General features: G+C 43.2%; 1 protein-coding gene across 1 annotated transcript in view; it reads left to right on the top strand.

The window, feature by feature from the left end:
* Window positions 1–24838, top strand: part of LOC147636482 (S-adenosyl-L-methionine-dependent methyltransferases superfamily protein) — a 76758-nt gene extending 51920 nt beyond the window's left edge. Inside the window, exons 3-15 of the mRNA XM_086801937.1 lie at window positions 9953–10025; window positions 10145–10257; window positions 20108–20174; window positions 20263–20311; window positions 20436–20521; window positions 20611–20921; window positions 21034–21089; window positions 21194–21279; window positions 22431–22523; window positions 22613–22958; window positions 23052–23587; window positions 23679–23913; window positions 24041–24838. Coding sequence (XP_086658063.1) covers window positions 9953–10025; window positions 10145–10257; window positions 20108–20174; window positions 20263–20311; window positions 20436–20521; window positions 20611–20921; window positions 21034–21089; window positions 21194–21279; window positions 22431–22523; window positions 22613–22958; window positions 23052–23587; window positions 23679–23913; window positions 24041–24372 — 2383 coding nt within the window. The 3' untranslated portion in view covers window positions 24373–24838. The remainder of the gene's footprint in view (window positions 1–9952; window positions 10026–10144; window positions 10258–20107; window positions 20175–20262; window positions 20312–20435; window positions 20522–20610; window positions 20922–21033; window positions 21090–21193; window positions 21280–22430; window positions 22524–22612; window positions 22959–23051; window positions 23588–23678; window positions 23914–24040) is intronic.
* The last annotated feature ends 1098 nt before the right edge of the window (window positions 24839–25936 follow it).

Raw genomic sequence — 25936 nt, 5'->3', positions numbered from 1 at the left:
CCCTCCACGGTTTTTTGCAACGCTAGTGGAGGCGGACTTGGAGCAGTGTTGCAGCAGCATGGTGACTCGGTAGGCTGAGAGCCGAATCCTCGATGGTGTTGAGCTACCGTATTTCACATATGGCTCAGAGGTGCTTGCAGTGGCGCACGCCCTTTGGAAGTGGTGCCATTGGTTCAGAGTTCTGGATTCGTACGGATCACCAATCTCTGAGATAATTGTTGAGACAGCCACATCAGGACTAGTTACACCCATGGCATTTTTGAATGGGAGATTTAATTAGGGTTTCAGTTTCATGTGTGGGAGACATACACAGAGAAGCAGGGAGAGAGAGAGAGAGAGAGTTGTGGGGATAAGTCAACTCAACAAGTGTGAGTGTGTGACTCCCCTATCACACATGTATATTGCACTAGTACACATAGTGCACTTAGTACATTGAAAGTACTAAGTGTACTATGTACTATAACTTATGGGCTTGTACACACTACAAGGGTGGGCATAATGCCTTTACCCCAACAACCTCCCACTTAAAGGCAAAGTGCCCTTAAATGAAGGAAAATAAAAAATCAGCATGTACATGATAATATACAAGGCCATATCAAGGCTGAAACTGGCCTCATCCAATGCCCATCAAGTGTCTGCAATGAGCAATCCTCCGGAGGCAAACTCTTTGTCAACAGATCAGCCGGGTTGTCATCCGTATGAATCTTAACAAGCTGAATTTGCTTGTTCTCTATCACCTCTCTGATGAAGTGATACTTCACATCCACATGCTTCGTCTTTGCATGAAAGACAGGGTTCTTTGCCAACTGGATGGCACTCTGACTGTCACAATGCAACAATGGAATATCCCCTGTATAACCCAAATCAACCACTATCCGAGATAGCCATAATGCCTCCTTGCAAGCCTCTGTGGCTGCAATATACTCGGCCTCTGTAGTAGATAAGGCTGTGCACTTTTGCATCCTGGATATCCATGACACAGCACCTCCTGTGAATGTAAACACATAACCGGTAGCAGACTTCCGGTTATCTGGATGACCGGCAAAATCCGAATCCGTGTAACCATGCACTAATGCATCCTGTTTGCCAAAGCAAATGCACATATCCTGTGTGCCCTTCAGTTATCTCATGACACCTTTCACTGCTTCCCAATGCTTCTTGCCAGGGTTGGCCATGTATCTAGAAACCACTCCCACTGCAAATGCAATGTCCGGCCTAGTAGCAACCATGGCATACATGAGATTGCCACAAGCTGAAGCATACGGAATCTTGGCCATATCAGCCCTGTCTCTATCTGACTGTGGGCTGTCCATAGCACTGAGTTTCACATATGGAGGCAAAGGAGTACTAGTCTTCTTCCCCCGGTCCATATTGAACCTCTGCAAAACTTTGCCAATGTATTCCTTCTGAGACAAATACAACACATGCTGATTTCTGTCCCGAAGTATCCGCATACCCAAGATGTGATTTGCATCACCCAAATCCTTCATATCAAAGGTTTGATGCAGCCTCTTCTTCAAGGCATCCATCTCTTTACGAGATTTCCCGGCAATCAACATATCATCAACATACAAGATGAGGATCAATAGACTGCCATCCAAAGCTTTCTTGGTGTACAAGCAGTGGTCTATGTCACTTCTCCTGAAATCCTGGGATTTCATGAATGTATCAAATTTATGATACCATTCCCTTGGTGCCTGTTTGAGCCCATAAAGACTCTTTTTCAGCTTGCATACAAGCTTCTCCTTTCCACTCACTGCATAACCCTCTGGCTGTTGCATATATATCTCCTCATGGAGATCACCGTGAAGAAAAGCAGTCTTCACATCCATCTGAATCAAGTCCAGATCATCATGTGCATTCAAAGCTAACACAGCTCTAAGTGTGGTCATTTTGACCACTGGAGAGAAGATCTCATCAAAGTCCACACCATATTCCTGCTTGAAGCCCTTAGCCACTAACCTGGCTTTGTATCTTGGCTTTGCATCTGGTGCAACTTTGAGCCTGTAAACCCATTTGCATGGCAAAACCTTCTTGCCTGTAGGCAAATGCACCAACTTCCATGTTCCATTTTTGTGCAGAGAATCCATCTCTGACTTCATGGCACGCTCCCATAGAGCCTTGTCTGCCCTCTGTAAAGCCTCCTTATAACATGAGAGCTCCCCACAGTCAGTGAGCATCAAGTAGTCAACCCCTGGAACAAACCTGTCAGGGGCTCTGGAGGGTCTTGTGGACCTCCGTACCCAATGACCATCATTTGCAGGTTGCTGTCCAGCCTGCATATCTCCTATTGGTGGCTCCTGTTCCATGCCATAAGGCTGAAAAATCATGCCCGGTATCTCCTCTAACTGTGGTATATCCATAGGGATATCTTGTGCCATGTCTGGCTGTCCATTTGGACCATTTTCAGCACCATTTAAGGGCTGGTTTTGCTGCTGTAATGGCTGATTTACAGCCCTTGGTTGTTGTCCATGATGTCCATCATCATCAAAGATGACTCTGCTAGGCTCCTGTTGCCTTGCAGGCTCCTTATACATGCTTGTTTCATCAAAAATGACATCATTGCTGCGTATAATCTTTCTATTCACGGGATCCCAAAGTCTATACCCCATTTCACCTCTGTCACCATATCCTAGGAATATGCATTTGTGAGACTTAGGATCAAGTTTGGTGCGCATTTCCCTGCGTATGTGCACGTACGTAACGCAACCAAACACTCTCAAGTGCTTGTATGACGGAGGCTTCCCTGTCCATACTTCCTCTGGCACTTTCCCACCAAGCCTCGTGTTAGGTGACCTGTTTATAAGGTGAACGGCTGTCATAACAGCTTCAGCCCAAAAACCATGAGGTAAGGCAGCATGTGACAACATAGAACGGACCTTCTCCTGAATGGCCCTGTTCATTCTCTCTGTTGTCCCGTTTTGTGGAGGATCATAAGGAGTAGAGAGCTCCCTCTTGATGCCTTTAGCATCACAAAAGTCCTGAAACTGTTTGGACATATACTCTCCACCATTGTCGGAGCGCAAAGCCTTCAGTGTTTTGCCAATTTGATTCTCAACAAGAGCAATAAACTTCTCAAACACTGAGAATGTATCACTCTTCAAATGAAGAGGATAAACCCACACTGCGTGTGTACTGCGTGTGGCATCGTTTCTCCCAGCACAATCGCCGAGGAAATTTATCTCAACCTGAGTCTCAATATTCCCAATCCTCTGGTCAGCAATCTACTCGGCAACAGTCCTTTCGGCCTAGATTTTGAGGTCACGCAGCAGCCTCACAAACAGGATCCTCTTCCAACAACAACAATCGGAATCGAGGACGCAACTGGCAAGGTCGCCGACCCAACAATCGTCGCAATTTTCGCCGCGATACCTCGGCAGGTCAGCAAGCCTCTACATCGGCACCTTCAACCTCTCAAGCCAACCCTCCAGGTCTTTGCACAATTTGCAATGGACCACACAGGCGGTATGAGTGCCCAAAGCGTAATTCTCGCCAGAATTCCAACATGGAATGTTTCCCAGAAGGTGAACATGGACATCCTCATCATCCTTCTGCGCTAGAAAAAGGCAAGCAGGTGGTTCATGCAGTGCGAGTTTCTAAAGTTGTCAGTGCTTTAATGAATGCTGAATGCCCATAACCATACTTCAGTGCTTGTTAACCTTTCCAATCAAGTTTTGAGCTTATTGGGATTTATTGGCCAGCATCCTATCAATGTTCTTGTTGATAGTGGATGCTCAAGTAATTTTGTGGGAACCACTCTCGTCAGCAAGTTGCGATTACCTACTCAGCAGAGTGCGGAAGTTTTCCAAGTGGAACTTGCAGATGGTTCTTTCTTGCATTGCAGTAAACGGATTCAGCAGTTGCATTTTCAGATTCAGGACTATCAGGATCAGCTGAATTTCTCTATTATGCCTTTGTCACACTATGACACGATCCTTGGACAGTCTTGGTTATACGAGTATGATCCTTTGATCAGCTTTCGAGATCATTCCATTCGACTTTATCATAATCATCGAGAAATGGAATTACGAGGTCTGTTTAATTCTAAGCCGATTATTGTGGTTTCTGCTATGCAAGTCAAACGCTTAGTGCGTAAACGCGACAGCACTTCTGTCCTAGTTATGTTGCGAGAAGCAGAAGACAATACAGTTGACCAATCGGAATCCTCGCCATCAGATATTTCTTATTTACAGCAGCCCTTCTTTCAACCTTATATGGATTTATTTCCCGACGAGCTGCCAGCGACATTGCCTCCTCGACGTTCTGTAGATCATACGATTGATCTAATTCCTGGACAACCACCGCCAGTTCGAGTTCCTTATCGAGTTTCTTATTCTGAATCTCAAGAAATTCAGAGACAATTGGCAGAGTTGTTGGATAAAGGTCATATACGTCCAAGGAAAAGTTCTTTTGGTGCTCCAGTTTTATTGGTCAAGAAGAAGGATGGATCTATGCGACTTTGCATTGATTATCGTGTCCTTAATAAGCAGACAATCAAGAATAAGTTTCCCTTGCCTCGCATCGATGAGCTCTTTGATCAGTTGCTTGGTGTGAAGGTATTTTCGAAGATTGATATGAAGTCAGGCTATCATCAAATCAGGATTCGAATTGGCGATGAGTATAAGACAGCTTTCAGAACAAAGTATGGACATTATGAATTTTTGGTCATTCCTTTTGGGTTAACCAATGCCCCAGCTACTTTCATGACTTTGATGAATGACATCTTTGGTCCTTACTTAGATAAGTTTGTCATCGTTTATCTGGATGACATTTTGGTCTTCAGTAAGACTTTAGCAGATCACAAGCAGCATTTGCAGATTGTCTTCGACGTACTCCGTACGAATGTCTTGTACATCAACAAGAAGAAGAGTTAGTTTTTCAAAGATCATCTGGAATATCTTGGACACATCATCTCTGGACATGGTATTGCAGTTGATCCTAAGAAGATAAAGGTCATTGTTGATTGGCCTTTGCCACTTACAATTTCAGATGTGCGATCTTTCTTGGGATTAGCAAATTTTTACCACACCAAGGTTCACAAGTTCTCAGATATTGCTGCTCCTTTGACGGCTCTTACAAAGTTAGATAAATTGCAATGGTCACTTGAAGCTGAAAAGTCCTTTAATGATCTTAAGCATGCGTTGACAACTACGCCTGTTTTGGCTATTGCGGATCCAACTCAGCCGTTTGACGTCATGACCGATGCTTTGGATAGAGCATCTGGAGGTGCTCTTATGCAGAATGATCGTGTTATTGCTTTTGATAGTCATAAATTTTCGGCTATTCAAATGCGATATCCCGTTTATGACAAGGAATTTTTGGCAATTGTTCATGCTTATAGAACGTAGAAGCATTATCTTCTTGGTGCAGATTCAGTGGTTAAGACAGATCATCAGTCTTTGACCTACATCTTTACTCAGCCAGTGGTGAATCCTCGTCAAGGACGATGGATTGAATTTTTGGCGAATTTTCACATGGCGATACTCTATGTTCCTGGATTACAGAATGTGGTAGCAGATGCTTTGAGCCGCATGCCTCGAGCTACGAACTTTGCTATCTCAAATGTGCAGATGGAGATTCCTGCATGTTTTAAGCATGAGTATTTGACAGATAGAGACTTTGGAGATGTCTTTCGAGCTCTCAAATCTCTTCATCCTACTGTTGCAGAAATGAATATGTTTGCCGCATATACAATTGCAGATGATTTACTTTATTACTTAGATCGCATTTGTGTTCCTCACAATGCATCTTTGCGGAAACTCCTTATTCAAGAGCATCATGAAGTATCCTTTGCAGCTCATCCTGGAATTAACAAGACATATCGTCTGTTATCAGCAATATCGTCTGTTATCAGCAACATACTTTTGGCCGCAGATGCAACAGGATGTTATTAAGTTTGTTAAAGCTTGTCACTCTTGTCAAATTATGAAAGCTTCACGACAACTTCCTCAAGGATTGCTTCAGCCTTTGCCAGTTCCTCAGGAAAGATGGGAAAGCATAAGCATGGATTTCATCACTACTTTGCCGCGTTCGCAGAAAGGCAATGCTCAAATTTTAGTAGTGGTTGATCGGTTTTCCAAAATGGCACATTTTATTCCTTGCAAGAAGATAGTTTCTGCTCCAGATATTGCAGCGTTGTTCGTACATCATATTTTCAGAATTCATGGATTGCCAAGATTTATTGTTTCTGACAGAGATCCGAAGTTTACTGGACATTTTTGGACTTCCTTGTTCAAATCTCTTGGTACAAATCTCTTGTTCAGTTCTGCTTCTCATCCTCAGACAGACGGACAGACAGAACAGGTAAATCAAATTTTGGAAGAAATGCTTAGACATTATATTCAGACAAGATTAGCTTCTTGGGAAGAATATTTGCCTCTTGTGGAGTTTGCTTACAATAATTCTCCGCATTCAGTCACTGGAATGACTCCTTTTCAAGCAGCATATGGTCACACTCCGCTTGTGCCCACAAACTTTGTTCTTCAACACAAGGTGGCATTAACAGATCAGTGGATTCAAGAAATGCAAGATATTCTTGTGCAAGTTCGAGACAGACTGGTTCATGTTCAGCAGAAATATCAAAAGTATGCGAATAAGCACAGAAGGCATACTGAGTTTCAAGAAGGTGAATTGGTTTTGCTTTATGTTGCACCTCATCGATATAAGACAGTAAAGTCAGTCTTTCCGAAGTTGCGACCACGTTTCTATGGTCCATTTAAAGTTATAAAGAAGATTTCAGTTGTCAGTTATAAGTTGGATCTTCCACCATCTTGGGGAAAAATTCATCCGACATTTCACATCTCTTGGCTCAAGGAATACATACAAGAAGATTCATCTATTCCGGAGTTATCTTCTTATGTTCCTGAGATTGAAGATGATCACATTATTCTTGTTCCTGAGAAGATTCTTGACGTTCGTCAGAAAGAAACAAGACGGAAGATTACTACAGAATTTCTTGTTAAGTGGATGGACTTGGATGAGTCAGATTCTACTTGGCAGACAGATGAAGAAATGCAACAATATCCTCAACTCCTCCAAGAATTCTTTGGCAGACGACCGACTCTCATTTAATCACATGGGTTTTATTTTAAATGGGAGGGAATGTCACGATTGTGACTTAGTTCATTATACACAGTCTCCGTATGATTACAGATACTGAAGTGACATGATTACATAGGACCCCTACACTCGGATGGTCACGACTATTCGCTCTAGAGACATGCCTCTTCATCAAGAGCCACACTCCTTCGACGACTGGTCACACCCCTTCACTCTAAGGTTGCAACTCTTCATCCAATGGTTGCAGCTATTCGTCCAAAGGATGTGTCTCTTTGCCTAGAGTCATGACTATTGGTCATGGGATGTGTCTTTTCATTCGTGTCTCTTGAACTCCTATATAAGGAGCCTGTTGTATCACAATTTCAATCAATCAATCAAACATCTGTGTTCAAGTCTACTTTCAGTTTCAGTCTTAAATACACAGATAAGTGGATGAAATACTAAGTAATAACAGTAATCCCCACAAATGCTGCATTGCACAGCATCTTTATGTGCTTGCCTGCAAATGAAATTGCATGCTGTTTTCATGCCTGTATGACCTATGTGTAGTTCCGGGTAAGGGGACGCCCGTCCGTGAACCGTGCGTGTGAAACTGTCTGCTGACATGGTTGTGTGGCATGTGAACAGGTGGTAAGTATTTCCCGATCTAGGCTCAAATAGCCCTTAGGACTTGGCCAATATTTATAAGTGACTGCGTTCCCATTTCATTAAAGTTTGGGCGCCCAAAAGTCACTTATAAATTATGACCTCTTCCAAGTTCACACTCACTGAAGTCCCGAGGCGGACAAGACTCAATGTCCAGGACCTGATCCTCCCCTTTTACTCATAAATGGGCATCTCCCCATGTCCCTTCACCTGATTGGACCCCAATTCACTTACTTATTAAGAGAAATTCGTGTTTTCTCTTCATGAGGATTTTTGGAGGCTGAAAACTCTGTTTTTCCACCATTTCTCTCCATTTCCAAGCTCTCCATAGCCATACCCAACTTGCTAGGGTGTTTTCCAAGCTTCCAAGAGTGTTTCCAAGTGCTAATCACTCTCCTACTCACTCCCAATGACTGAAATTCAGCAAAACAGCTCTCATTTTTGCTGTAATTTCTGGTCTTTTTGCTGAAAACCCTATTTTCAGCCTTCCTTTCTCAAGTTGAACCATAGGGGAAGCTTTTCCCAAGGTTCCCTTCATCCTCTTGAAGACTTTTGTCGCGAAGGATTGCGGCAAATCGAAGATATCAACACTTCTAAAGCTTCCAACGCGAAGGCTTCCGCTTGCAACAACTTCTATGAAGACTGGTAAGGTAATTGGACAATGTATTGTCATTACTTACTCAGTAGAAGGGCAGGACTCCTTGTTTAGCCGCCCTGTGTAGTATTTCTCTTGTCCTATGTGCTCTTGAAGATGTTGCTACCTTGCTTGGTAGAACATAGAGCCAATGGTAGAGAATATGGGCACTGAAGTCGGGCCGGGCATCAAGGCAGCTCCTTGGTGATCTACATCGACATACCATTGTTTTCTAAATGTTGAATTTCATATGCATTGGCATGGAGGATTTGGCAATGGATGCCTGTGAAGCTATGTATTGAATTTCTCCAATAGTAATACAATTTACTCAAGGGAGGGGTCGGCCGTTCCGGCTCATTGTGTGTCTCTTGTCAATTCAGCAATTTACTTCTTGTATTTGAGCAAGTGTCCTTCAAATCTTAGTGTATTTAAGTGTATTGATTAGCATTGTGTTCAACCAAGTTACAGAAGCTGTCGGCGGAGTCCTTATCATGGTCAGGTGTGCTGATGCAGTTGGCTGAGCCCTTGTGGCCATGGGCTGGCCTTTGGCTGGCCCATAGGCCTGTATAGTATGTAACTAAATGCCGTAATGCAACTCTACAACTATGGCTGGACTTCTACATGCACTATATGATAAATTCTCCAAGTGGGTTAAGAGGACTGACATTTGACTGACCTCTAAGGCTCAGAGACTGACCTACGTAGCTCGTGCGTGACTGTCCCTGGACTAAGGGCTCACAATAGGGCCATGGCATACGACAAAATACTCCTAAACGGGTGATTCCTATTGATGAATGGTGGACTGAAGTCTGATGTAGAGCGAGTTTGTCACATAGCACTCCAGTGCAGGGTGCATGTGACATGCTCAATCATTTATTAATGATGCCCTTTTGGTTTTATCTTAGTGGCCCATACAATGGTGTGTGAAAGGCTTTACTCACATGCCCTTTTATTAGATGTCTGTCTGGCCTCCCTTTTACTAAGATTGTTTATGAGAGCTGCTGACACCAGGCTGATTGCAGGATTTGCTGTTATTTACTTGCGGAACTGGAGTACAAAGCATGCACACTGTACTCATACATGGAATCTATTTTTGCATCCATGCTTTGTTTGCATTGTGTGAACTTTATCTTAATTAAGTGAAATATAAAGATCTCCTAGGCTATCTTGTTACAACCATCAACATAAAGCAACAGAGATGGCTTGCTCGCAAACCAAACCCCCCCAAACCCCCCCTCCTCTTCCCTGTTACACGTACACATACACTTATTGCTGCTACGTCCCAAGGTTTTTTCTTAGGGGGCGATTCTTTTACGAGGGCTAGGATGACCACCTCTGGATTTCTACATGGTGCTGAGGCATGGAGTGATCAATCCCGTTGTCCTTGTAGAACTTTGGATTGTTATTTTCTGCAATAGGCTTCTGCCCTGATGTACATCTTTTAGATAATCAATTGAAGGTTTCCTTCATCAGGAGTAAAGACAGGTCACAACAGTCATGCCAAAGTGAAGTCTTTTTGATATGCTAGCTGGTTAACAGCCAAAATAATTTGCCTAGATTTAAAGATGATGTGTGTGTTGGAACTAATGTATGAAGCTAATGTCATTTACACAGTGGCCAATTTGCAACAGAAATTAGAAATCAGATACAGCAGGAATTTGTTGAATCTTTGAAGGAGGACAATGAGGCATGCACATCTGAACCCATATGATATTTCCTGTCAAGTGATACGTGTTTGTGTTGAAAATTTTTACGTTTTGGTGACTTGTCTCACTGGGTAAAAACGTTGTGCTCTTGATTTTACAGGTTGATGCGGAGAGAGAGGAGCTTGTGAAGCCACTTCCTTGGTATCCTGGAAAACTTGCTTGGCATCTTAATTTCTCTCGAATGCAGCTGCGCAAAAATCAAAGACTTGCAAGGTTTCTTAGCCCCTTATACCTTTCAATGTGTTCATAAATCATTGTGTGATTATGATTGATTTTTGATTGCAAAACCTCAACTTTAACTACACTTGCTTTTGGAAGCAATGTTGGATGTTTGAAAATCTGTGTTTTCCAGAATAAAGAAATAGGCAAATAAACTAATATTTACACATGGTTATATGTGTGTGTGGGTGTGTAATTTTATGTACATATATACATATATGTGTGCATGCCTGCATGCATGCCCCTTTTGCTCTTTTTGTGTGCTAGTATTTTTTGTTTGCATCTTGCAAGTAGGACATTGACCGTTCAGAACTTTTATTGCGTGTTTGCACAATCACAAGGAAATGCGTGTTTGGGATGACTTGGCAAGGCATCTAGGTCATTACCAACTGGGTTTGTGAAACATTTGGCAAGGCATCTAGGTCATTACCAACTGGGTTTGTGAAACATTTGGGCAGATATTTGTTGCCCATCGAGCTTCTGATTCAAAGTTGTGAGCTGTAATAGCTCCATTTTGGATACTAGGTGGGTTTGTCCTCTCCAAACGAGTTCAGAAGGGTTTTGGGGGTGTAAAACGGGTGTTTAATGGTGTCTTGGGGTTTAGGTGGGCTTGCTTATATGTGTTGACAAGCATATTTGACTCACAATGCTTGTATTGTCACTAGCTATGTTGGCAGAACTACTGGAAATTGGGTGGGGGACCAAGTCTCGGGAGGTCACCCATCCCAATCGTGTTCATGCCAATGCGCACTTAACTGGAGTGCTACACTTTGGCACCACTTTTCTCAATACCCTCCCTTGGTGCCAACTTGTCTACTTTTTATTAGCTCAAAAGTTGAACTTGTCCATGTTTTTGGCTCTCAGACTTAACTTGGCTACTCTTTAGTGGCTAGAGGTTACCACTTCAACCCATGGCTCTAATGCCATGTTGAAAATTGGGTGGAGGGCCAAGTCCTAGGAGGTCACCCATCCCAGTTGTGTTCACGCCAATGCGCACATAACTGGAGGTTTCCACAAATTGGTCTAGCCCAAAAAATTAAGGTGATGGAGGACTTTTGGTCTATTCAGTTTGTGGAAATCTCCTAGTGGTATGCTTTGGCACCACTTTTCTCAACAAGAACATGTCCCTCAGGCTATGGATTGGATGTCACTGCCCAAAAAATTAAGGTGATGGAGGACTTTTGGTCTATTCAGTTTGTGGAAATCTCCTAGTGGTCCCACGCCCTGCCAAGCCCCTACTCTAACGTGGGTTACACGCCCCTCAATTGAGGTGACCTTGTTGGGTATTTCGGAGCTCATATGTGTGTTCATCTTCCCTATGTACCTGTGTTTGTGTACTCGCTTGTGTTCGTGTGTGAATTGCTCCAAAAAGGGCTATGTATATGTGTGTCTCCACCTTGTGTGCGTGTGTTTGACCTTGTTCATATGTATGTGTGTGAACACGTGCCTAGGTGTGAACACACCCTTATATTTGGATAAGATATGTGTGTGCCATGCGGCATCAATCTATTGTAGTGTGTGAGTCAAAAGATAAGGTTTACTTGGTTATTTGGACTATACATTGATGAGATCTTTGATTATATTGGGACACGAGGGGACAGAGGAGCCCAGTTGGCTGGCAGTTGGATACCTCTGCTCTTATATGCTGATGATATTTTTCTTATAAGCAGACTCACCAGAGGGTATGCAGAGGCACTTGGATACTTTACATGCTTATGCACAGGACAGTAGGCTCTTAGTTAACCTTGGTAAGACCAAGGTTATGGTGTTTAATACTACAGCTCAGTGGGTCTGGAGATTAGCGCCTATTTTCACATATGGGCAGGAGACAGTGGAGTATGTTGACTCATACACATATCTTGGAGTGGTGTTCACTGGGCCCACATTTTCCATGAGGGGGGCAGCAGAGGCCAGACTGACTAGAGGATATGTAGCACTAGGAGGTCTAGAGAGGATGTGCTCACAGGTACAGTTTCAAGAGCCACGCACTAAGCTGTGGCTTTTTGACACGCTGGTCACATCGGCGATGCTATATGGAGTACAGATCTAGGGACCTAGCCTAGATCGTCACAGTCGATCAGGACGCACATATGATGGATGGAGATCGATGGAGAGACCACTTGTGTCCATGATCTCCAGGATGATTCGGGCTAAGGCCTCGGTACCCCATGAGATTATCAGAGCCGAGATGGGAGCACCGACGATCGTAGTCGAGGCTCTTGCCAGATCAGTGTCCTTCATTCATAGCACCTGGGAGCTTCCCCGACACCGGTATGCACGACTTGCTTTAGAGTTCTCTCATCAGCTAGCCATGGAGGGAGACACTTCATGTTGGTATGCGCAGATAGCATCCTCGTTTAAGCTCCATGGATTCAGTTTAGACAGACTTCCACCCTTCCAGTACTCTCTGGAGGCACCCTCTCTCACCTTGACACATTCTAAGATTAGTAGAGTCATCAGACAGGACCTCATTCAGCTGGACACTAGGAGGACATGGCTAGAGCCCTCACAGGAGTTGGGGACGAAGATGGCTTTCTATAGAGACCATCTTCTCCGCACCACTGAGGATGGCTTTATACTTAGACCGAGTTACATGGATACCCATCTGTCTCATGGATTGAGGTGCGCCATTGGGCAGATCCGCACCTCTTCACATCAGTTAGAGATAGAGACAGGCGGATTTAGAGGCATACCTCCAGGGGATAGGATTTGTCAGATTTGTCGAATAGAGCCAGAGACGGAGGAGCACTACATGTGTCGCTGCACAGCATACTATTAGATTCGAGGGTGCTACCATTGCCTTTTCAGAGAGGGATTTGGACCATTGGCTAGAGTCATGGACTATTGTGATCAGAGATGCTTGGGTTTTTATCTCCTGGAGATCCGCAAGCTCAGAGAGTCCATTATCAGGAGCAGACGCCCGACTGGCAGGGAGTCCACACAGAGACAGATTACTAACTTCTTTAGAGGGACTACCTGGGAGGACATAGCTGACAGCTCAACAGCATGCACCTCGTTGGACTCTAGTTGAGAGAGCTATCCAGTTGGGCAGATCCAGACGCCCGAGGGTTCGCAGATCTTCACATTGGAGACGGTGTCTACACCGGAGGATTCAGAGCATCATTGCGAGGCATCGGGCTCGTCCGACCAGGCATCTCACTATGGCAGATATCCAGGCCATCCGGCAGAGACTCATGCTAGAGCTCCTAGGATGATTACGACTCCAGCCATATACTGTTGTACTCACTGTCACTTTTGTGGAGGTGGGGGTAGAGAATGTGGTGCAAGTGGTAACAGACAATGCCTCTAACTGCAAGAGGATGGGTGAGCTGATTGAGGAAGAGTTTCCAAGCATTGTGTGGACTTCTTGTGCTCCACACTCCTTGGATCTTCTTATGGAGGATATTGGGAGCTTGAGTTGGGTGACGCCCATTATCGAGGATGCTACATGCATAGCTTCTTTCTTTAGAAAGAAGCACCGATCAGTGGTTGATGCACCTTGGAGGCAAATGCATAATGCAAATCATGAAGCCACAAGGACCATCCAAAGAAAAGTGCTAGATGAGGAGTTTTGGACAGAAGCAGTATTGAAACTCCTCTTTATCCTCTTGCGTGTCATAGATATGGAGGAGTCTACCATGGGAATACTCTATCATCTTTTCCACAAGATGAAGAGAGAGCTTGAAGCATGCACAGTCATCTCCAGAGCCAGGTGAATACTAAATATTGAATTGTAAATTGCAATGTCTATTTAATATTTAGTATTTATAAATTCCTCTTCGAAGTTTGTAGTGTGTACTTATGGTTGTTGACATTCACAGGGTGGATGAGATTATGCGCCTTGTAGAGAGGAGATGGGATTGGATGCGTTGTCCAATTCATGGTATGGCAGCACTATTGCATCCTCTCTACAAGAGCGCATATCTTTTCATGGACACGGCTCTTCTATCCATGAGTCATGTACTGACCGATGAGCAGCAGGTACACATTGATCGAGAGATGATAGGATACTCCAATAACCTTGAAGAATTCTATAGTCGCGGTATTTCTATGCTGCCAGAGGTGTGTAAGACGCCTCTTGATTGATGGGAGACACATGGATACCATCAGTCTCAACTACAAGCCCTTGCACTTCGGCTATTATCCCAGGTAATAATACAAAATACATATTGATTATTGTCAATTAATAAATTATTCGGCTTTGGAGTCACGAGTGTAGGGTGTAGGGCCTAGGCTTTAAGATTTGCTATAACTAAGACTCAATCTTCATGGATTTAAGGATTGTTCTTTTGGAGCCTATGAGAGGAACTGGAGTTCCTACTCTCTTATTCACACGAAGATCCGAAACCACTCGAGCACAGCACAACTAGAGGTGTTGGTGTTTTGAAGAGCCAACCTTTGACTAATTCGGAATCTTCGAAAGATGGATAGACCAAAATAGGTAAAAACATTTACCACATACTGATGCACTTCAAAGTTCATAGTAAGCTTAAAGTGAGTAGTCACTAATAACTACTAGTGAATACATGCTCCATAGGTTGATGTTGAGGAGTTCGAGCGCCACAACTAGCAACATGCCGAGAAGAGCGACATAGTACGTGATGAGCAGGGGGAGATATATAGACAGCTTTATAGAGAGCTTGAGACCATTGATAGACGAGTCGCTCGAGCTCGGTCTCGAGCTCTCACTACCAGCTCCCTTACTTCTTCAGCTCAGCAAAGTCGTCCTTCCACCTTTAGAGGCACTAGGGTGTATACTCGTGGTGCACATGCCAGAGGGAGAGCCGTCAGAGCTCATTTGACATTTACATAGCATATGCCATACATGTTTGCATTTCAATTGTTTTATGTGCATCTTTGTGTACTAGTGTTGCTAAATTATGAATGATTTATAATATGTGTTTTTTTATATATACACATTTTTTTTTAAAAAGTGAACGTACTTAAAGTACTCATCTCGATGCGTACTTTGTGTACTCGTACGCATACCGTACCGTACCTAAAGTACTCAACCACTATGTGGACATGTGACACTGCATAGAGGCCGGAATGGGCTGACCTCTCCCTTTCCCCCCCCCCCCCCCCTTGGAGTATTTTATTACCTAAGGAGAATAATATCATGTACAAGCTGTGAGGCCCTTACTCTCCCCACGGGAGATGCCGGATTATCCATATACAAATGCCATAACACAGCCCAACACGAGGCTACCAAGCCGGAACACAGGGTGCAGAAATGCCGAACAAACAATATAATCCATATACCTCCGTGTGGGTACTAATTCTTCCCCAAAAACCACGGGTCTTCATGCAATAGAAGTGTCAGGCCACTTGTCTCACTTTGGTCCACTTTCTTGCTACATATCCCAATCTAAGAGATGGGTCCTTCCATAAACTTTATCTCTAAAAATATCCCAATTGGTAGACATTCTGTCATAGGCACTTTGCCAACTCTTAGTATCTACTCAATTCGAGATGTAATGACGCGAACAGAATTTGCATTGGAGTCTGGTCAAAAATAGCAACTCTCCTAAATTTTAGGAGTGTGGTCCTTTGTATTCCAGGATAATCCCCCATTCCCAAAGCTTGTACTTTCCAAATATTTAGACATCCTAGAGTCCACCAGACCTCTTTCATACTGGGAAATGTCCAGGTTGGTCACATCCAAGTATGGGCCGCCAAACTCGTGGGCAATCTTTTGGCGAAGTAAACACACGTAAGTGTGTGTGGACACTAAAATAGGTGCCCACCATAGTTTAAGGTGGATAGTGTGACTCGCGGTGGGTGCCCGGGGGACTAGGGCCTTTGACACACTTGTTGATACCATCAATGCATATTAAAACATTTAAACATGGCCACAGCCTTAACACATACCCATCATCACTTTGCATGAAACATAAAAGTTGGACATAACATCCACAAATGCTGAAAATGGAGCTTGCACATGTGACACCACATAGAGGCTGGAATGGGCCGACCCCCCCCTTGGAGTATTTTAAACATGGCCACAGCCTTAACACATACCCATCATCACTTTGCATGAAACATAAAAGTTGGACAACACATCCACAAATGCTGAAAATGGAGCTTGCACATGTGACACCACATAGAGGCTGGAATGGGCTGACCCTCCCCTTGGAGTATTTTATTACCCAAGGAGAAAAATATCATGTACAAGATTTGAGGGCCTTACTCTCCCCATGGGAGATGTCGGATTATCCATATATAAATGCCATAACACAGCCCAACACGAGGCAACCAAGCCGGAACACGAGCTGTAGAAATGCCGAGCCAACAATATAATCCATATACCTCCGTGTGGGTACTGATTCTTCCCCAAAAACCACGGGTCTTCATGCAATAGAGCTGGTACAGCAAGTACAACTCTCCATTCAGCCGGTATAGCAGGTACAATGGCTGGTACAGCGGTATAGTGGTTGGTACAGTAGGTACAGTGGTTGGTACAGTCGGTACGGTGGTTGGTATAGCAGGTACAGCAAGTACAAATGCTGGTACATCATGTACAGTGACTAGTACAATAGGTATAGTGGTTGGTACAGCAAGTACAAAAGTTAGTACAGTCGGTACAATAGGTGGTATAGCAAGTACAGAAGCTGGTACAGTCGGTATAAGGGCTGGTACAACAAGTACAATGGCTAGAAATCGTAATAAATGATTAAATACCCTTGCCTTTAGTATTTCTTCGCGATGGAAGCCTCCAAAACAGTCGCCAACAGCCGGTATTCTTCATGGGCAGCCTTCAAGAGAGAGAGAAAGAGAGTAGCCATCATTAGGGCAGCGTGTAACGGTGGTAGAGGCTAGTGTGTAGCAAGAGAGCCTTCATTAATGTGAAGAGAGAGGGCTCCAATTTATAGATTTGGGTCTCCCATGAGCTAAAATGGCAAGAGAAGGCTACAATAACAAGTGGAGAGCCACACCATAGCTGAAGTGACAAGTGTGAGGCCACTTGTCTCACTTTGATCCATTTTCTAACAAGTGTCAGGCCACTTGTCTCATTTTGGTCCACTTTCTTGCCACATGTCCCAATCTAAAAGATGGGTCCTTCCATAATCTTTACCTCTAAAAATATCCCAACTAGTAGACATTCTGTCATAGGCACTTTGCCAACTCTTGGTATCTGCTCAATTCCACATGTAATGACGCGAAGAGAATTTTCATCGGAGTCGGGCCAAAAATAGCAACTCTCCTAAATTTTAGGAGTGTGGTCCTTTGTATTCCAGGATAATCCCCCATTCCCAAAGCTCCATTTTGCATAGTATGGACTAGATATTACGACATTCCCACTAACATCATCAATGCCCAATAGTGGGTGTAGAACTTTGTATCAAGATATGCTCTTTCTCTCTCTCTCTCTCTCTCTCTCACACTCACACACACACACAAGAGCATATATTCACACAAAGCTCTTCGTACTGAGTTTCTGTCAAACCTCCGGAGATGCAGGGCAGACTTAGCCATAATGAAGCCTAGCACTAAGGGATGTAGCAAATAGAAAGAATTAGTACAACAAATAGGTAGCTGATAGGACAAATGCATCGCTAAAGATAGAAAGAATAAGCACAATCAACTGGCCGCAACTCGGACGAAAACTTCACGATAAGAAATTTGCATGTCCGCTAATACGGCTGAATTATATACCTAGATGAATCCAGGAACATGCTCAAATTCACCTTTTAGGAACGTGCATGTTATATACTCATGGTAGTCAACCCACAAGACTATATATCTATCAACTCCGTTATGCATAGTATGGACTAGATACTACGTCATCCCCACTAACGTCATCAGTGCCCAATAGTGGGTATAGAACTCTATATTAAGATATGCTCTCACACACGCACTACACACACACACACACACACGCACTACACACACACACACGAGCATATACACACCTTTTTTTTTTTGGTAAAACGAGTTGAAATTGCATTATATCATAAATGTACAAAGGGGTTTGACATAAAGAGGATGTCTAAACCCTAGAACTTAAAAACAGTAGTAAAAAAGTTCTATGCAAGAGACATGAAGATCACCCTCGTGACAGGCATCATACAAAGATTGCCTCAGTGAGGATCTAAAGGACTCATATGAATGAGACAGTGGCTGACCCAAGAAAGCATAATTATGCTGCATCCATATAATCCATAGTGCCCAATATCGAACCAAAGAGAGGAACAAGGAAAACTCTGAAGGGAATGTGAAGATCTGCCAAATAGCCAAAAGAATTTCCCAAATCTTTGTCCCGGAAAGCGAAGATGCAAATAACCTGAAATTCTGTCCAAAAGCAACTTTGAGTGAGTACATAGCCATAGCAAGTGAGGAACTGTCTCAAATTGATACGAACATCGGAGACAAGCAGAGGACGCTATCCCTCTTTTGACTAATTTAACTCCCACCGAAAGCGCACCAACCATGCATCTCCATAAAAATAACCTTTGTTGTAAAGGTAATTTACTTGCCTATAGTAGTTTAAGATTACACCTCCACCAAGAAAGAGATTTGTGCAGATGCCAAAGGGAGTTGGCATGAGTCGCAATCCAAGGGCGTGGCAAAATAGACTTGTAGACCTTCATAGAAGCCAAAGCATGAAGAGGGAGAGGATGATTAGCAGAAACTGAAGATTGCAAAGTCCAATCCCTTAGTCTGTCCCTTTGAGCAAGAGGAGGAACAGGGAGGAACGGATGTAACAAATGACCAAGCTTCCTCCAGATGAATCTATGATGCATACCCAGTGAGTATCTACGAGATGCCTCCGGGAATGATAAAAAATGTCCCTGATCATTGATCACATCTTCCACCTTCCTTATGCCCAGCTTCATAAGATTGTAAGCTCTGATGGGCTCCTGAAGAGCTAATGGACTGATAAAAACAGCACTCCAATGGAGACTTTCGTGCCGTAAAGAGTTGGAAGAATGCTCATTATCAGGAGACCATTTAAGTGAGGATAAAACCTGTTTCCAATCTTGCAACAAAGAAGTGGAAAGGGGACAACCTGGAATTCTCCCTTGAAATTTTCCCAAGACTACCTCCCAAAGATCAGTGATCCAGTTACCATACACCAATGATTTCATAGTAGAGCACATGGTTGCTAACATAATGGCCCAGGGCTGTTGTTGGGAAAAAAAAGTAGTAAGCAGAGTTGCCTTACGGGCAAGCATGTGATACCTGAGATTGAGAATGTTAAGACCACCATGCATCTTGGGGGAGCATACAAAATCCATTTTCAGTAATCGCAAGCGCGCGCACACACACACACACACACACACATAAGAGCATATATTCACACAAAGCTCTTTGTACTGAGTTTCTGTCAAACCTCCGGAGATGCAGGGCATACTCAGCCATAATGAAGCCTAGCGCTAAGGGAAGTAGCAAATAGAAAGAATTAGTATAGCAAATAAGTAGTTGATAGGGCAAATGCACCGTTAAAGATATAAAGAATAAGCACAATATCAACTGGCCGCAATTCGGATGAAAACTTCACAATGTGAAATGTGCATGTCCGCTAATACGGCTGAATTATTTACCTAGATGAATCCAAGAACATGCCCAAAATCACCTTTTAGGAACGTGCATGTTATATACTCGTGGTAGTCAACCCACAAGACTATATAACTGTCAACTCCATTATGCATAGTATGGACTAGAACTATGTTTGGTGCCGAGTGATCTGTGACATGATCTCTTTGTTGTTGTATATTCATGACTGCCTATGTATCCTCGAATATGACATGTTTCCTCAAATATGACAACACATTAGAAAGGTTCACTGGAAGATTTATAGCTGGCCAAAGGTGCGTTACAAATACACATGCTTTTTTTTCAGAATTCATGAGTTTCTGAAGCGAGAGAATGAGATTGGGAACATTACACGGCAAGAAGCTGTTAGCATGGTAAAGCTCGATAGAGATCATTCAAAGTGCTTTTTGGATTATGCAGTTGAATCCTTGTTTAATGTAACTCTGTTGGCCTTGATTGCAGGTTCCACCTCTATTTCTGGGTGTGCAGCCTAACCATCGAGTTTTAGATAGTAAGATCTATTTGGTCTGTTAAAAAAACAAATTATTTTTAAGAAGTGACTTTTGTGCCAACTTTGTTAAGAAGTGACTTTTGTGCCAACTTTGCATTCGTTTTGTGGCTGTTGATGTGAACAGTGTGTGCGGCACCTGGCTCAAAGACGTTCCAACTACTTGAAATGATCCATAGTGATGACAAGAAAGGGTTACTTCCTAATGGCGTGGTTTGTGACCCCTCTCTTATGCCTTGATAATGTATCAAGTATAAGATGAATGATTAATTCAAATTTCTTGTGTCTCTGAATCACTTCAGGTAGTGGCAAATGACCTGGATGTCCAGCGCTGCCATCTGCTGATACACCAGACTAAACGCATGTGCAGTCCCAATGTGATTGTTACGAATCATGAAGCACAACATTTTCCGGGGCTCAGAAAGGAAAGGGACAGTGCTGATCAGTATACTGACTTAATGGAAAATGGTTTAGATCCACTTATTGATTTGGATCATCCAAGCACCATAGAGGTGGACGAGGAGAAGGGCTTAGTTTTTGACCGGGTGCTTTGTGATGTTCCTTGCAGTGGTGATGGAACCATCCGTAAAGCTCCGGACCTTTGGAAAAAATGGTAATGCCTTTTGACAGCAGGGCTGTTCTATCGCCAGAACTCTGTCTTAATTTTTGAAGTTGCAGAAGGCCTGTTGATGTCAGTTTCTGATACCGTTTGTTCTGAATGTCAGGAATGCAGGCATTGCAAATGGTCTCCATCGCTTGCAGGTTCAGATTGCAATGAGAGGTTTGTATATGTGTTTGTTTTATACGATGCCTTTCAGTTCAACATGTAAGTTCTGGCCTTGCTAAAATACTTCTACTTCTATAAATGTTTCTCATTTTTTCTAGGTGTGGCTTTATTGAGAGTGGGAGGCAGGCTTGTGTACTCGACGTGCTCTTTGAACCCTGTGGAGAATGAAGCAGTAGTTGGGGAGGTGATTTGATGGTCTGAAGATTTTAGTTTCTAGTTTATAGTTGGTAGTGAGTTTGTCATGGGAATGCGTATGTTGCTGAAGCAATGTATAGCTTGAGCTTGCGTGTTTGTCTTGATTCTCCTGTGAGAGAGAATGTTCATCAACTTTTGAAGTCTAAAGAAATTGTTTCGTAGTAATATATGCCTTGTAAAGTTTCCCTGCTGATCAATCAGTTGTCAGTCAGTTGCATGATGCCTTGCTGCTCATATTTTCTCTAGTCCAGATGTTGCTAATGGGTAGAAGTAAACACTCCAGACCTCCTCCATACCCAAAGGGCTGCTCACGATCCAACCAAGGGCTGCTGTAAAAGCAACACCAGACTGCAGTAACGGTCTTGGGTCTCCAGCCTGTTGAACTCAAAAGGTTTTGATTTATGAATCAAAGTTGCCACTCAGTGGCAAAGGGTGCTGTGATGTTGTGTGCTGTGAATTGATTTTTGTAAGCTTACAGCCAGCATTGTGAAAGGCCATTGGCTGGTCTATGTGGAGCTTGTTTTTACTGCTAGACTAGCAGCATGTTGGCCAAATAAGGGATTATCAAGGTCGTATGACCTTAAGCAAAGTATGGTATATACTAGCTAGGCCACATGCTAGGGGACGGCTGCATATCAGAAGTGAGAAGTGTACTGGAAAGAGTAATGGCTCATGTTAGGGGATTAGGATTAAGTGCATGTAGTGTAGGCTGCACGACACAGTTTGAAGCGCTGAAGGGAGACTCTTATGAAGTAAAGATTTTGCTGTCTGGTTAGTGAAATCTGCTAAACTTTTCTTCGATATTTAGTAAAGAGCATTTAAGGATCACAACCATAATAACATGAAGCATAGCTTTTCTTGGCCTTGGAGAGTCTCTTGCTCCTACACCAACCTACTGTCAATTTATTTTAACCTTCTATTTATGCATGATTGACAATGACTATGTATTGGATAAACTCCCGTTCCTTTGACTATTCCAACCTTCTTTGCATACGTCCTTTCTTATTTTTGATTTTAATTCCCATGTGACACTGTAGCATTAAGAACTCAAAGATGGACTTAATTGAACACATGATTGATTACTGCAATATGTCAATGCGCATTGTAAAATGTCAGCTACTTTTGTATTGTGCGTTGCAGGTATTAAGACGCTCAGATGGGTGCTTGGAGCTTTTGAATATGTCCAACGAGTTGCCACAGCTAAAGCGGAGGCCTGGACTGAAGACATGGAAGGTTACTTTTCGCAATCACACTGTTTACTTTTGTGTGAATCGTAATGTTTGTTCATTTTAGGCTTACAACTCTGTAGCCTTCTGGATCAGGTCCGGGACAAGGGTCTATGGATTTCTTCTTATCAACATGTAAATAAGCATCGGGCGGGCACAATAGTACCAGGCATGTTTCCCACTGGCAAAGGTCAGGAAGATCAATTAGATTCTGAATGTACACAGAGTACTGTGGATGCAATTGGCCAAATTGCTACCGAAAGCCCGTCATTAATCACCGCTACTGATGATGAAATCCCACTTGAAAACCTTGAGATGGATGAAGATGGAGCTGGAGAGATCGCGGTTCTCCCTTTGGAGCGATGCTTACGCATCTTGCCCCATGACCAAGATACTGGTGCCTTTTTTGTTGCTGTTTTCAAAAAAGTATCTGCTTTCAAAGGTTTTTTGCCAAGCCCTTCTTCTCTTATGAGCTGTTCAATATCTTATTGAAGCCTTTTGCAAGGTGTTGAATTCAATTTGTTGGTAATTGCAGTTGAGCATTCAACAAAAGAGCCTCTAAGGAAGCACATTATTGGTAGGAAAGGGGAACTTTGCCAGGATGTTGTGTTAGGAAATACAGGCAAAGAGGCGACTGAAACAGCAGGGAAGGAGGAATTTAAGGAGCGACTAGAAGAAGCTGCCATCTCAGGTAACACAGAAAGGGAAGGAGCAGAAAACAATAAAAATGAGGCTGTGCAAGGTACTGGAACAGAAAACATGGAAGTTGGTCATGATGGTCAAATTAGCATAGAGTCTAACCAGAAATCAAGCAGGGTTCAGCAGCAGGGGAACTGGAAGGGGGTGGATCCTGTGTTATTCTTGAAAGATGAAGCCCTTATAAGCAGCATTATTACCTTTTACGGGATAAAAGAGACGCTGCCTTTACATGGTCATTTGGTCACAAGAAGTGAGGATACAAGTCGTTTGAAGAGAATCTACTATGTATCCGGATCTGTCGCTAATGTCATGAAGATGAATTTCCGGGCAGGAGAGCAGATGAAAATCACTTCTTTGGGGCTCAAAATCTTTGTAAGAGATGACGTCTTTCTGTTCATGCTGTCATCTAACCACTCGTTATTTGGGAATGTAGTCTCATAGCTTGCTTTGTTTGATCGTTTAGGAAAGGCAAGGAGGAAAAGAAGGCTTTTCACAATGTGCATTCAGGATAGCATCTGAGGGACTTCCAGTGCTTTTGCCGCACTTGACAAAACAGATGGTTCGTGCTTCTAAACTTGATTTCAAGCTTCTGCTTTCTCTCAAAACAACTCCTTTCACAGCATTTTCAGATGGAGGCTTTAGTACAGCTGTGCAAGCACTTCTTCCTGGCTGCTGCGTAGTCATCCTAGATGATGGTGGTGAGTGCTCTTGTGTTATCTTCTCATGTGTTTGCAATACACTCTGAGATGACCACACAGTTGGAGGGACTTAGCTTTATTCAGGATTTAATTTTAATCAATATTTAGAGCTTCATTGTCTGTGCAGGGCAATCTGATGTCCAAACTGGCAGTTCTTCTGTGACAGCCATTGGATGCTGGCGTGGACGGACAAATATGAGCTTATTGATACCAAAAGAGGAGGCTGGGCAGCTTATAGATAGACTGTTCTCAGAAGATGGAGATGATTTGCAATCCACAAAAGCAGAAAGTGAGGTTTCTGTGGCAGAGAAAAGCTTGGAGGTTGTAAGGAAAGGCAATGATAGCATAATTGAAAAGGATCGCTTGTTGGGCTCAAATGATGTGTGTGAGGAAGAAGAACCACAGGCTATGATGTCTGGCGCACTAGAGTCTCATTCTTGTGAAGATAGAGAAGGGTAGTGGGGGTTTGTTCTTTTTGTATTTTACATTACACGTGAGGAGAAACATGACCTGTCTCGGTATAATGAAAATCTGTATCAGAAGAGAGGACTTCTGATGAGTTTAAGAGGCTGGACAAAGTAATAAACATCATAGAGCTGCCTGTTTCCCTATATGACATGTTCATTTTTGAGGTGTGAATGCAATAAGTGAGATAGTTCCAGAATTAGTATGTGAGATAGTTTCCAGAATTACTATCTTGTGAGGGAAGGTGTGACATGTAAGCCTTAAATGAAGAATCTTGGATCTAGGAAGAAGTTTGAAGGTGAATTTGTATTAAATGGACCTCTGATAAATGAAGGATTGCGTGGATGGGAAGAAGCAAAAAAACACCATTGTACCTTGAGGCCCTTGAAAAAAGGGGATTCTTTGTGCCATTATGAACGAGAGGAAACCTTTGGGCACTCGGACCCTAGATTTAGTATGCTAGATATGATTTTATGGTTTTTACTTTGAATGGTCAAGTTGTTGATTGTTGATTTTGGAGTGGCATGGTGTCCTTGTCTTGTAGGCACATGATGAGAAGCGATAGGTAGTGATCCACAGCCACAGAATGGCCCAGTGCCCCTTGTCGTAACCTCGTTAACCTTTTTTATTTGAACGAGGGGCCCATCAGCGCCACAGCATGCCCTTGTTAAGATCAAGGGCTGCCAAGTTGTTGTGCCCATTCTAGTGCTAGCTAAGGTTGGAAAACTTCTCTCTCAGGTACGTCACCCAAACAGTTGGCCATTTTAGTTGTTCTACCTCACCTCCCTTAGGGAGGTCAATTCTATAAACTGACATGAACGGTGCAAAATGATCTTGCGTGATATTCTCCCTCTTCTTGCAAAATGTTAGGGGCCACCTCATCGCAGAGGGATCCACAATGGCATTCATAGAACGTATCCTCAGCCGTAGTGAGCCTTCAACCTCAAAGGTACGTGGGCAGAGGACAAGTGCCATTTTGCGAACCATGCAGCCCAACAACATAGTTTAAGAAATCTTGTATCCTAAAGTAGAGGGTCTCATGCAACCACATCCTTAAGTTCCACCGCCACACGAATATGCGAAAGGCATGCTTAAGACGGCGTTCGAAATAGGAAGGGGAGTTGCACCCAACATAACATCTAGAGGCTCAGAGTTGGGTGAAACCATGCCAATCGATAGGATGATCACCAAATTTTATGGAATTGAAGATTTCATTCATTACCTAGAGAAGTTTGATCAAATTTGTGAGGCCATGGGGCATATTGATGATCCCACTAAGATCTGCTCATTTGGACTTTGCCTTGAAGGCTAAGCTAGCGAGTGCTTTAGGTCTCTAAATCCACTTTAAAAGACTAGCTATATGAGGTCTTGAGACACGTTCATAGTGGGATTCTTGTATAATCTCAACAAGAGGAGGGTATATTGCTAGAACCAAATATCTCCACATAAGATGTAGCACTAGCGAACAATTTGATGACTTCTTATTGCGATCGATTTACGATCGGTCTTTAGAGCAAGAGACTTGAGGACCATCTCCACAGACCTAGACACTGTATCT

The sequence above is a fragment of the Cibotium barometz genome, chromosome 8, assembly GCF_041138505.1.
Source record: "Cibotium barometz isolate CiBa-2024 chromosome 8, ASM4113850v1, whole genome shotgun sequence".
Classification (NCBI taxonomy): Eukaryota; Viridiplantae; Streptophyta; class Polypodiopsida; order Cyatheales; family Cibotiaceae; genus Cibotium; species Cibotium barometz.
The sequence above is the reverse complement of the archived record's forward strand: the minus strand, read 5'-3'. Positions and strand labels throughout refer to the sequence as shown.